A 13,287-nucleotide genomic window follows, 5' to 3' on the forward strand; every position below is an offset into this window, starting at 1 on the left:
ACACAAATTAACAGTATACATACGATACATATACATTACACGTTTCTCTGTTTCTCAGCGTCATTTCTCAGTGTTTGCCCTGAGCTTCCCCGGCGCCGAGGCCCTGACCACCATCTACAGCAGCATCCTGCTCCATCACCTGGCCGCGGCGGGCTGCGGCTCCGCCCTGCAGAAGAGCTGCTCCACGCTGGTCCAGCTGGCCCTGGGCCTGCACCACCGGCTGGCCTCCGCCTTCCTGCCCACGGCCGTCAAGTTCCACTACATCTTCAACCTCCGAGACCTGTCCAACATATTCCAGGTGAGTTCTAGAGACCTGTCCAACATATTCCAGGTGAGTTTTAGAGACCTGTCCAACATATTCCAGGTGAGTTCTAGAGACCTGTCCAACATATTCCAGGTGAGTTCTAGAGACCTGTCCAACATATTCCAGGTGAGTTCTAGAGACCTGTCCAACATATTCCAGGTGAGTTCTAGAGACCTGTCCAACATATTCCAGGTGAGTTCTAGAGACCTGTCCAACATATTCCAGGTGAGTTTTAGAGACCTGTCCAACATATTCCAGGTGAGTTCTAGAGACCTGTCCAACATATTCCAGGTGAGTTCTAGAGACCTGTCCAACATATTCCAGGTGAGTTCTAGAGACCTGTCCAACATATTCCAGGTGAGTTCTAGAGACCTGTCCAACATATTCCAGGTGAGTTCTAGAGACCTGTCCAACATATTCCAGGTGAGTTCTAGAGACCTGTCCAACATATTCCAGGTGAGTTCTAGAGACCTGTCCAACATATTCCAGGTGAGTTTTAGAGACCTGTCCAACATATTCCAGGTGAGTTCTAGAGACCTGTCCAACATATTCCAGGTGAGTTCTAGAGACCTGTCCAACATATTCCAGGTGAGTTCTAGAGACCTGTCCAACATATTCCAGGTGAGTTCTAGAGACCTGTCCAACATATTCCAGGTGAGTTCTAGAGACCTGTCCAACATATTCCAGGTGAGTTCTAGAGACCTGTCCAACATATTCCAGGTGAGTTCTAGAGACCTGTCCAACATATTCCAGGTGAGTTCTAGAGACCTGTCCAACATATTCCAGGTGAGTTCTAGAGATATAGAGACCTGTCCGACATATTCCAGGTGAGGCTACAATTAGAAAGTGCTATAGCCCCTCCTATATACAGGTTTAATGTTTGTTTTTAGTTCAATGTTTATTTTAAAAATGCCATTGACAATGAAGGGAAAATGTATGTCATCTTGTCCCTAACACACAAACATGAAATGCCATTTCGGTTCCCGCACAAAATGGGTTAACAATAAAGAGAATTTCATGTTTTGACACCATTTTGTTTTACATCATCATTACATCACCTAATCATAGCTATACCGAATTCCCTCCTCGATGTTGGAAGATGATAAGAGCGCTCCTCACTTCACACGGGTGTGATTATTTTGGATTCTCTTTAGAAATTAGAGCTGGGAACCATTAGAATTGAAATGATTCCGGTTCCTTAACGATTCCCTCCCCTCAGGGCATTCTGTTCTGCACCAGCGAGGTCCTGAAGATTCCGTCAGACCTGCTGAAGGTCTACCTGCACGAGTCCAACCGCGTCTACAGAGACAAGATGGTGGAGGAGACGGACCAGCGCGCCTTCGACAAGCTGCAGGCAGAGACCGTCAGCAAGTTCTACGAGGTAGGGATGTTATATAGAGGGAGGGGAGACTGGTTAGAGGGGATATAAAACACCAGGCACGCACGCACCCACACACACACACATTACAGTCAGGGAGCTGACCATGCAGTACGATCACAGTCTTATACTGTTGGCCATTAAGCAGTTGGGGGTCCATTGCGGGGGAGGGTTTCTTTTTTTTTATCCAACGCTTTTTGTAACACTTTATTTTACACACGCTGCCAATGACTCCCTACCGGGAGGGAATCGAACCCGGGACCCTTCTAGCTGTGAGGCGATCATAATGCTAATGACTGCGCCACAACTCCTACTTTGGAAAACTGTGATTAGTTCGCCGACCATGCAACATGTTTGCTGACGTGTGTGTGTGTGTGTGTGTGTGTGTGTGTGTGTGTGTGTGTGTGTGTGTGTGTATGTGTATGTGTATGTGTGTGTGTGTGTGTGTGTGTGTGTGTGTGTGTGTGTGTGTGTGTGTGTGTGTGTGTGTGTGTGTGCGTGTGCGTGTGCGTGTGCGTGTGTGTGTGTGTGTGTGCGTGTGCGTGTCTCAGGACATGGAGGAGACGCTGGAACAGAGCAGGGAGTTGAACCTGTACTGCCACTTTGCCGGTGGGCTCGGGGAGGCTCGCTACGCGCCGGTGGGGTCATGGAGCGCGCTCAGTAGCACCCTGATGGAGGTCATGGACGGATACAACGAGGTCAACCCGGCCCTCAACCTGGTGCTGTTCGAGGACGCCATGGCTCACATGTAGGTGGAAAGTTCTTAGTTATTAGTTAGTAGCAGTGCTTGCATGCTCTGCTTGCGCACAAGTAGGCCATGTAAGGCGCAAGTTGGCACCTCGACAGAGTGCATTTCTAGTTTTTACTGTGTTGTTATGGACTTTTTCTTGTTTTTGTACGATCTTGTTGTTTATTCTGTATACCCCCTCGTTTAGCTGTCGTATAAACCGCATCCTGGAGTCTCCCAGAGGCCACGCCCTGCTGGTGGGCGTGGGCGGGAGCGGCAAGCAGAGTCTGACGCGATTGGCTGCCTTCATCTCGAACCTGGAAGTGTTCCAGGTCACCTTGAGGAAAGGCTACGGCATCCAGGATCTCAAGGTTCACACAGGGTTCATTTATTTACTTCTAGTCCTAGTCTTTTGAATAAAATGCACTTTAGCTGTAATCATAGTCTTTAAATAAAATGTACTTAAAGTTGTAGTCATATAGTCTACAGTTTGTTTGTTTTAGTAACATTTTAATCATCTGAAATGTTTAACTTTTAGTCTAGCTTTAGTTGACTTTAATGTCATAAGACTATAGTCGACTAAATCGACTGTTGATTTTGTCGACACTATTATTTATTTATGTTTGTGGGCAGTGTGCCGAAAATAGCCGATCTACAAGCTGAAAACGCTAACCATCCAACCCTGTCTGTGTATAATATATGTGTCACCCATCATGTCTGTATGTGCCACCCATCATGTCTGTGTATCTGTGTGCCACCCATCATGTCTGTGTATCTGTGCCACCCAGGCTGACCTGGCGTCCCTCTACATCAAAGCTGGCGTGAAGAACGTCGGCACGGTGCTCCTAATGACCGACGCCCAGGTGGCAGACGAGAAGTTCCTCGTGCTGATCAACGACCTCTTGGCATCAGGTATGAGTTAACCATGAGCCGTCGATCCGCGCTCGGATTAACACAATTAATCCATTTTGAACGGGAACCCATTGTGGTGTTAGCATCATGTCGTGCTTTAGCTATTGAAAAATAGCAGATCTACAAGCACATAGCGCGCCACTCGGTGGCGCGCTATGAGCTTGTAGATCTGCTATTTTTGAAAAATCGAAGAGCGACTGACATTTTTAGAATCTGATCTCAGGTCAGAATGGGTTAATCAGACCAGTGTGTGTCCAGTGGAAACCTCGTATGAATCTGATCTCAGGTCAGAATGGGTTAACACAATGAATGCCGGATTGAGGCTTTAAAAAGGCCGTTTTCCCTGCCTGTTTTTTTTACTGACCTTTGAAGAATCACCCGATCGTGAACGTACGTACGGTAGCTCCGTTGCACGAACGTGTGACTTAAAATAGCGCGATCGAATGTCCTAGTATCGGAAAAAAGAAATCCACAATCGCCAGTGGCAAACAAGGGAGAAAAACCACCGGCGCTCGCAGCCTGCCACCATTGTCCATAGCATTCCACTGGAGACTCCATTACCCAGCAGCCCTCGGAAGCGAGCGTCACTTGTTATGTTTTTTCTTTTTTGGTCACGTGATCCAAACGTTTGACGAGTCACAAAGTACCCGCGGAATAGCTCATGTAAGGAGACTTGTGTTTAGCACGGGGGAAATTTACACTATAAAACAAAAATACATCGCATGGATGCACCTGAGACGTATCCTCAGTGATGTATCCCGAGGTCATCGGGGTTTCGGGTCTCCCATCATCATGCCCCTCACTCAGGCGACCCAGCCGGGGTGATCAAGTCCCGACTTATCAGTCCCATTATATTAGGGAAAAACCAGAGCCACACAAATCCGTTCCTCCTGAACTACTCTGCCGGGACTGGGAGGTACCATTCTGGCGCGTGGAAGGACTAGGCTTTGTGGGTTGACTCCTGTCCGGGCCCCTCCTACGTACCAATTAAGTCTGGAAACTATGTTTGGCCATATAGCTGCAGAGATATGTGACCTGCTGTGTCTTCAGGAGAGATTCCTGAGCTGTTCCCTGACGACGAGGTGGAGAACATCATAGGCAGCGTGAGGACGGAGGTTCGAGCCACCGGCCTGATGGACACCAAGGACAACTGCTGGAAGTTCTTCATCGACCGCGTTCGCAGGCAGCTCAAGGTGAGCCACGTAGAGACTGGACAGACCAAACCAGACCGGCCCAGTATAGTATCCAGAAAGAAAGACCTGCCATCTCCGGTTTACTCCCTGTATTAAAAAGTGACATTCATAAATGTGTGTGTGTGTGTGTGTGTGTGTGTGTGTGTGCATGTGCGTGTGTGTGCGTGCGACCGTGTGTGTGTGCGTGCAGGTGGCTCTGTGTTTCTCTCCGGTCGGCAGTAAGCTGAGGGTTCGCAGCAGGAAGTTCCCGGCGGTGGTCAACTGCACCGCCATCGACTGGTTCCACGAGTGGCCACAGGAGGCGCTAGAGTCCGTCAGCCTCAAGTTCCTGCAGGGCCTGGAGAATATCCAAGTGAGGACACTCAGGGTTACATTTTGACAGCAAATATTCATATAGTTTTATGAGTAAAATTCCATTTGCTGTAGTTTCAGTCACATTGCAGTCATCTGAAATGTTTTTGAGTGGTGCAACCACTCCTACAACCAGCAATGTGCGTGTGTATATGTCACCTATGTATGTGACGTTAATGAGCACCAGTGTATGAGTACCAGTAGGGGGCGCCAGAAACAGAGAGTGATAGTGCTGCACTCAGTGCACTGTTGCCTGCTAATGAGAGAGATAGAGAGGGTGGGGGGGGAGGGAGTTGCACCACTCAGTTCACACGGGTGTGATTTTTTTAGTTTCAGTCTACTTTTAGTTTACTAAATTTCATATGATTTTGTCGACTAAATCTACAGTTGATTTAGTCCACTCAATGTACAGTATGTATTTTGGCATGCATGCCTTGATGCCATCAATAATAATACATACAATTTATATAGCGCTTTTCAAGGTACTCAAAGTCACTTTACAGAACAAAATAATAAAAACTGTTTTATTGGAAAAATAAACTAGGTAAAAAAGTTAAAAAACACTAGCCCGAGGTGAAGGAGTCTGTCAGTAACTAACTGTAAACTCTGTGGTCTCATTCTGAGGTGAAGGAGTCTGTCAGTAACTAACTGTAAACTCTGTGGTCTCATTCTGAGGTGAAGGAGTCTGTCAGTAACTAACTGTAAACTCTGTGGTCTCATTCTGAGGTGAAGGAGTCTGTCAGTAACTAACTGTAAACTCTGTGGTCTCATTCTGAGGTGAAGGAGTCTGTCAGTAACTAACTGTAAACTCTGTGGTCTCATTCTGAGGTGAAGGAGTCTGTCAGTAACTAACTGTAAACTCTGTGGTCTCATTCTGAGGTGAAGGAGTCTGTCAGTAACTAACTGTAAACTCTGTGGTCTCATTCTGAGGTGAAGGAGTCTGTCAGTAACTAACTGTAAACTCTGTGGTCTCATTCTGAGGTGAAGGAGTCTGTCAGTAACTAACTGTAAACTCTGTGGTCTCATTCTGAGGTGAAGGAGTCTGTCAGTAACTAACTGTAAACTCTGTGGTCTCATTCTGAGGTGAAGGAGTCTGTCAGTAACTAACTGTAAACTCTGTGGTCTCATTCTGAGGTGAAGGAGTCTGTCAGTAACTAACTGTAAACTCTGTGGTCTCATTCTGAGGTGAAGGAGTCTGTCAGTAACTAACTGTAAACTCTGTGGTCTCATTCTGAGGTGAAGGAGTCTGTCAGTAACTAACTGTAAACTCTGTGGTCTCATTCTGAGGTGAAGGAGTCTGTCAGTAACTAACTGTAAACTCTGTGGTCTCATTCTGAGGTGAAGGAGTCTGTCAGTAACTAACTGTAAACTCTGTGGTCTCATTCTGAGGTGAAGGAGTCTGTCAGTAACTAACTGTAAACTCTGTGGTCTCATTCTGAGGTGAAGGAGTCTGTCAGTAACTAACTGTAAACTCTGTGGTCTCATTCTGAGGTGAAGGAGTCTGTCAGTAACTAACTGTAAACTCTGTGGTCTCATTCTGAGGTGAAGGAGTCTGTCAGTAACTAACTGTAAACTCTGTGGTCTCATTCTGAGGTGAAGGAGTCTGTCAGTAACTAACTGTAAACTCTGTGGTCTCATTCTGAGGTGAAGGAGTCTGTCAGTAACTAACTGTAAACTCTGTGGTCTCATTCTGAGGTGAAGGAGTCTGTCAGTAACTAACTGTAAACTCTGTGGTCTCATTCTGAGGTGAAGGAGTCTGTCAGTAACTAACTGTAAACTCTGTGGTCTCATTCTGAGGTGAAGGAGTCTGTCAGTAACTAACTGTAAACTCTGTGGTCTCATTCTGAGGTGAAGGAGTCTGTCAGTAACTAACTGTAAACTCTGTGGTCTCATTCTGAGGTGAAGGAGTCTGTCAGTAACTAACTGTAAACTCTGTGGTCTCATTCTGAGGTGAAGGAGTCTGTCAGTAACTAACTGTAAACTCTGTGGTCTCATTCTGAGGTGAAGGAGTCTGTCAGTAACTAACTGTAAACTCTGTGGTCTCATTCTGAGGTGAAGGAGTCTGTCAGTAACTAACTGTAAACTCTGTGGTCTCATTCTGAGGTGAAGGAGTCTGTCAGTAACTAACTGTAAACTCTGTGGTCTCATTCTGAGGTGAAGGAGTCTGTCAGTAACTAACTGTAAACTCTGTGGTCTCATTCTGAGGTGAAGGAGTCTGTCAGTAACTAACTGTAAACTCTGTGGTCTCATTCTGAGGTAAAGGAGTCTGTCAGTAACTAACTGTAAACTCTGTGGTCTCATTCTGAGGTGAAGGAGTCTGTCAGTAACTAACTGTAAACTCTGTGGTCTCAGCCCGAGGTGAAGGAGTCTGTCAGTAAGTTCATGGCCTTCGTCCACGTGAGCGTCAACCACGCCTCCAAGCAGTACCTGGCCAACGAGCGGCGCTACAACTACAACACGCCCAAGTCCTTCCTGGAGCAGATCAAGCTGTACGGCAGCCTGCTGGGACAAAAGAGTCGGGACCTGACCACCAAGATCCAACGCCTGGAGAACGGCCTGCAGAAGCTGAGCAGCACGTCCGCACAGGTCCGTACTAGCACGCACCACGACTCACAGCTTTCTGCAGGTCCATGTAGAACACCAGTGTTGTTTTTGGCCTCAAATTTCAATTTTAGTTTTAGTCATAGTCTCTTGAATAGTTTTCACTTAGTTTTTGACACATTTTAGTCACCTGGAATTTCTTAGTTTTAGTCGACTAAATCTACAAGCTGTTGTGAGCTTGTAGATCTGCTATTTTCAGCATGCAATCAAGTGTAAAATGGCTTGGACTGGATCTCTTCCACTAGTCCCTTCCTAACATTTTAGTCTAGTTTTTATTTGTTGACGAAATTGTCAGTATATTTAGTCTTAGTTTTAGTCATCATACCTTAGTTTTCATTTAGTTCTCGTCAGTGAAAAAAGGTAGTCGACGAACATTTTTCGTCTTAGTTTTAATCGACGAAAACAACACTGTAGAACACCACGACGTACAGCTTTCTGAGCTATAGTAGACTCGTCTGCTTCAGTGGTTCTCAAATGTGTTAGAGTCAAGGACCACCAAAATGTAATTGTATTTGGCTGCGGACCCCCTAATCCGAAATGGTTTTGTGCCAGGGAGCTCCCCAGAAGAGAAGATTTACGTTAAATACATTATAGATTTTTGAAATTGTTCCCAAAACAGATATTTTGCAGAAGAGAATATATTTGGTATACAGTAGGTGCAGCAACAGTAGTATCAAGCTTATCTTCACTTGAAGGAAGCTGTTAACACAAATAAGTTGTACTAATATGTACGTGCCTGTGCACAAGATGTAACCATAAATATGACCTTGGTGTGCGAGAAAAAAAAATATATGTTTTTATATACATACAGTAGTACATTTTTGATGTTTTTAATGCACTGCCACTGAGTTGGATTGCTACCTCAATTGCGTTGTCGTCTAGTACAAAAACAATAAAGAGATTGAGATTGTGAACGTTGAACCCTGACCCCTCAGGTGGATGAGCTGAAAGCCAAGCTGGCCGCACAGGAAGTGGAACTGGAGCTGAAGAAACAGGATGCTGACAAACTGATCCAGGTAACAACATCTGCCACCATGTGACATCCTGTCTGTACCGTACAGCTGTGTATGTAACGTGTCATGTCTGCACCGTACAGGTCTGTACCTCGCAATTATGAGCCATAATGTCAATAAAGACGGCGTGCACGCAGGGATTTGGCTGTTATTTTACGCTGGCGGTGGCTAGCAACAAAACTAAAGAAATGGTTACAAAAAAAACACTTGATTAACGCCAATTAATCAAATCTCGTTATCTCGGTCGGGCATGGCGTTGAAACAGTGATATCAGAGTAATTGATTTCAGCTGTTACAATTACAAACATGCAACCATGACCCGCTTTAATTACTTCAGTCTATCTATAATATTTAACCCATTCTGAACGGGAACCCATTTTGGTGTTAGCATCATGTTATGCTTTAGCTATTGAAACATAGCAGATCTACAAGCTCATACGAGCTTGTAGGTCTGCTATTTTTGAAAAATCGAAGAGCGACTGACATTTTTAGAATCTGATCTCAGGTCAGAATGGGTTAATCAGACCAGTGTGTGTGTCCAGTGGAAACCTTATATTAATCTGATCTCAGGTCAGAATGGGATAATAAAATGCGTCGCAGTGCTACTCATATATTGAGCTCGTAGAGCAGCTATTTTCGCTAGGACAGAAATATGCAACGTGGCACTCTTAACCCATTCTGACCAGAGATCAGATTCATACAAGGTTTCCACTGGACACACACACTGGTCTGATTAACCCATTCTGACCCGAGATCAGATTCTAAAAAATGTCAGTCGTTCTTCGATAAAAAAAAAGCAGACCTACAAGCTCGTAGCGCGCCACTCGGTGGCACGCTATGAGCTTGTAGATCTGCTATTTTTCAATAGCTAAAGCATGACATGATGCTAACACCAAAATGGGTTCCCGTTCAGAATGGGTTAATCTAGTGGCCCTCTCCATCGTCAAAGTTGAACCATGCACCCCTGTCATATCATATGTAACATCTAACTAATCATGTCTCATCACGCACGCAGGTGGTGGGCACGGAGAAGGAGAAGGTCTCCAAGGAGAAGGCGGTGGCCGACGAGGAGGAGAGGAAGGTTGCGGCCATCGCCGTGGAGGTCAGCGGCAAGCAGAGGGACTGCGAGGAGGACCTGGCCAAGGCTGAGCCGGCTCTGACCGCCGCCCAGGAGGCCCTGAACACTCTCAATAAGGTACACAATGAATGAATGTATTGATTTATTGATTTATTGATTTATTGATTTACTGATTTATTTTGTAGGCCTCAAGATCAGGTAGATTATAGTTATAGTCACCAATGTACACAGTTTTTAGTTAAACAACTAGTCGACTAGTAAACTACGCAACTAGTCAACTAGTAAAAATGACTAGAAGTGAATGACCTATTAGGTACCTTACCATCCACCAGTGATTTTTTTTTTTTTTTAATTCTTTTTTTAAGTTTTCTTTTTTATTATTATTATCACATTGCAGCTTATCGGGAGTAGTAAGCCTGCAGTTTCTCTTAGCTTGGATTCCCTATCGAAGATGTCACTGGTGGACTGGGTTTCTGAACTGCCCCACATCCCTCCTATGAGACACAAACTGAGTAGAAAATAATTGTGCTATTTTATCATGATTATTAGTGAGGACCAATTATATGAAGATAGGTTGAAAAATTGTGAGAAAAGCGTGGCCCTTGGCTTTAAGAATCACAATATAAATCGAATCGGCTTCCTAGGTATCGATATCGTATTGAATTGGGAGGTAAGTGAAACGTCCCACCCCTATCATACAGCCTGCACACACTCAGTAGCGTAGTTCTATCCTACAGCAGTGGTCCGTAACTCTCCATCTCATCATGTCGTCTCCTCTCTCTTCCACATCGTCTCGTCCAGAACAACCTGACGGAGCTGAAGTCGTTCAGCTCTCCGGTGACGGCGGTGACCAACGTGACCGCAGCGGTCATGGTGCTGATGGCGCCGGGCGGCCGCGTGCCCAAGGACCGCAGCTGGAAGGCGGCCAAGGTGATGATGGCCAAGGTGGACGCCTTCCTGGACTCCCTGAGGACCTTCAACAAGGAGAACATCCCGGACACCTGCCTCAAAGCCATTCAGCCCTACCTGCAGGTTGGCTAAACATTGATAGTAGTAGTTGCATTTACTATGAAATCGTGCATTTCCCGTCAGTCAGTTGTTTGGTTGGTTGGTTGGTCACCCCAGGCATGCGACATCATCAATATTAATATATATATATATATATATATATATGGGAAATGCCCCCATATATGGTCAGGAATCGAGAACATTTCAAATCTAGACGGGCCTGTCCCAATGTTATTAGTGCAGCTGCGCCCGGCAGCCGGCGAAAACTGGCTTCCATAATTGATCTGACCCTCATCAAACCCTGTACACTCGAGACACGCTCCATATTTGGCCAGTACAGAATTCATTCCATACGTTTCAGGGCTGAGAGGGGCCTGTCGCTTGGCTGCTCGACAACCTTCCTGGGTACCAGATTGGACGAGTGACACCCTCCTTTTTTGGGTTAGGTTAGGATTAAGGTATAGTTTTACTGAGGTTTTATATGTTAGGGTCATCTATTTAAAATGCTAATTTCTTAATTGTATGGTCTTCTTTCTCTATGTTTCTATGGCTGGCTCTATTGTGCCTAACCGTCCGTGTCTCTTCAGGTCATTTAACAGATTGAAACTAGTTTACAGTGGTATGGTTTTTCTGTGGAGACGCAGGTGTTTCTTAAGATTACGTAACTGACTGAAACTCTTGTCACACAGTTTACAGTGTTAAGGCTTTTCTCCAGTATGGATTTGCTGATGTTTCTTCAGTTGACCTGACTGGCTGAAACCTTTGTCACACTGTTTACAGTGGTATGGTTTTTCTCCAGTGTGGATACGCTGGTGTTTCTTAACCCTTTTACTGCTGCCATTTATTGAGAAATTAGGACCTAATTCATGCCAGCATTTTTTAAATTTGAGCTCTTATTTTGAAAAGCCACATTTTGCCTCAACCGGAAGTGAGCTTATCCCTGCCAGCTTTACGTTGCCAAGACAACCTTTGTTTACATGATCGAAAAATGCCGGTACATTTTTGCACTCCACAACGTCGGCTCGTGCCGTCAAAGAAACGCTGTTTTGACCAAAAATGCCATCTGGGACAAGGAATAGGAGATACAGGCGATTGAAAGAAACGGATAGAATGGATTCTTATGGCGACGGTGAATTAATATGAACGATCCAGTGCAGTGCTAACAACAGTGCTAGCTAACCGGCTAACGTGAGTAGCATTATGGCTTGATCAATCATATGCACTAATAAAGGGCAATTGCCGAAGGGCTTCAGCAATGGCAGCAAGCGTTAATATCAAATTAATGCTTCAATTGCCGAAGGGCTTCGGCAATGGCAGGAAGACGGTTAAGACTATCTAACAGACTGAAACTCTTGTCACACAGTTTACAGTGGTATGGTTTTTCTCCAGTGTGGAGACGCAGGTGTTTCTTAAGACTTTCTAACTGTCTGAAACTCTTGTCACACTGTTTACAGTGGAAAGGTTTTTCTCCAGTATGGATACGCTGGTGTCTCTGCAGATGACCTGACTCAGTGAAACCCTTGTCACAGAGTTTAGAGTGGTATGGTTTTTCTCCAGTGTGGATACGCTGGTGTATCTGCAGATGTATCTGCAGATACGGCCTCAGGTCTAAATGGGTTAATAATTAACCTTCTTTACAATTAACCGTTAATTATATGGTCTCCTTTCTCACGACTTCTGTGTTCTATGTTTCTATGGCTGGCTCTATTGTGCCAAACCATGTCTCTTCAGGTCATTTAACAGATTGAAACTCATTTACAGTGGTAAGGTTTTTCTCCAGTGTGGATACGCTGGTGTGCCTGCAGACTACCTGACTGAATGAAACTTTTGTCAAACTGTTTACAGTGGTATGGTTTTTCTCCAGTGTCGATACGCTGGTGTATCTGCAGATGACCTAACTGACTGAAACTCTTATCACACTGTTACAGTGGTATGGTTTTTCTCCAGTGTGGATACGCTGGTGTGTCTGCAGATGTTTTTTCTCCAGTGTGGAGACGCAGGTGTGTCTTAAGACTTTCTAACTGTCTGAAACTCTTGTCACACTGTTTACAGTGGTAAGGTTTTTCTCCAGTGTGGATACGCTGGTGTCTCTACAGATGACTTGACTCAGTGAAACTCTTGTCACAGAGTTTACAGTGGTATGGTTTTTCTCCAGTGTGGAGACGCAGGTGTGTCTTAAGACTATCTAACCTACTGAAACTCTTATCACACTGTTTACAGTGGTATGGTTTTTCTCCAGTGTGGATACGCTGGTGTATCTGCAGATGACCTAACTTACTGAAACTCTTATCACACTGTTTACAGTGGTATGGTTTTTCTCCAGTGTGGATATGTTGGTGTGTCTGCAGATGACCTAACTGACTGAAACCCTTGTTACACTGTTTACAGTGGTATGGTTTTTCTCCAGTGTGGATACGCTGGTGTTTCTTAAGACTATCTAACTGACTGAAACTCTTGTCACACTGTTTACAGTGGTATGGTTTTTCTCCAGAATGGATTCGCTGATGTTTCTTCAGTTGACCTGACTCAGTGAAACTCTTGTCACAGAGTTTACAGTGGTATGGTTTTTCTCCAGTGTGGATACGCTGGTGTGCCTGCAGACTACCTGAAAGACTGAAACTCTTATCACACTGTTTACAGTGGTATGGTTTTTCTCCAGTGTGGAGACGCAGGTGTGCCTGCAGACTACCTGACAGACTGAAACTTTTATCACACTGTTTAC

The 13,287-nt window shown here is 45.0% G+C and overlaps 1 protein-coding gene across 1 annotated transcript in view; it reads left to right on the forward strand.

Moving 5' to 3' along the window:
- dnah9 (dynein, axonemal, heavy chain 9) overlaps nucleotides 1-13,287 on the forward strand; it is a 104,544-nt gene that overhangs the window by 53,669 nt on the left and 37,588 nt on the right. The window contains exons 48-58 of the mRNA XM_083771154.1: nucleotides 59-298; nucleotides 1,524-1,685; nucleotides 2,234-2,430; nucleotides 2,618-2,780; nucleotides 3,198-3,321; nucleotides 4,372-4,514; nucleotides 4,705-4,866; nucleotides 7,218-7,451; nucleotides 8,402-8,482; nucleotides 9,495-9,674; nucleotides 10,359-10,589. Of these exons, the coding sequence (XP_083627280.1) occupies nucleotides 59-298; nucleotides 1,524-1,685; nucleotides 2,234-2,430; nucleotides 2,618-2,780; nucleotides 3,198-3,321; nucleotides 4,372-4,514; nucleotides 4,705-4,866; nucleotides 7,218-7,451; nucleotides 8,402-8,482; nucleotides 9,495-9,674; nucleotides 10,359-10,589 (1,917 nt within the window). The remainder of the gene's footprint in view (nucleotides 1-58; nucleotides 299-1,523; nucleotides 1,686-2,233; nucleotides 2,431-2,617; nucleotides 2,781-3,197; nucleotides 3,322-4,371; nucleotides 4,515-4,704; nucleotides 4,867-7,217; nucleotides 7,452-8,401; nucleotides 8,483-9,494; nucleotides 9,675-10,358; nucleotides 10,590-13,287) is intronic.

The sequence above is a fragment of the Protomyctophum parallelum genome, assembly GCF_964188405.1.
Source record: "Protomyctophum parallelum genome assembly, chromosome: 8".
Classification (NCBI taxonomy): domain Eukaryota; kingdom Metazoa; phylum Chordata; class Actinopteri; order Myctophiformes; family Myctophidae; genus Protomyctophum; species Protomyctophum parallelum.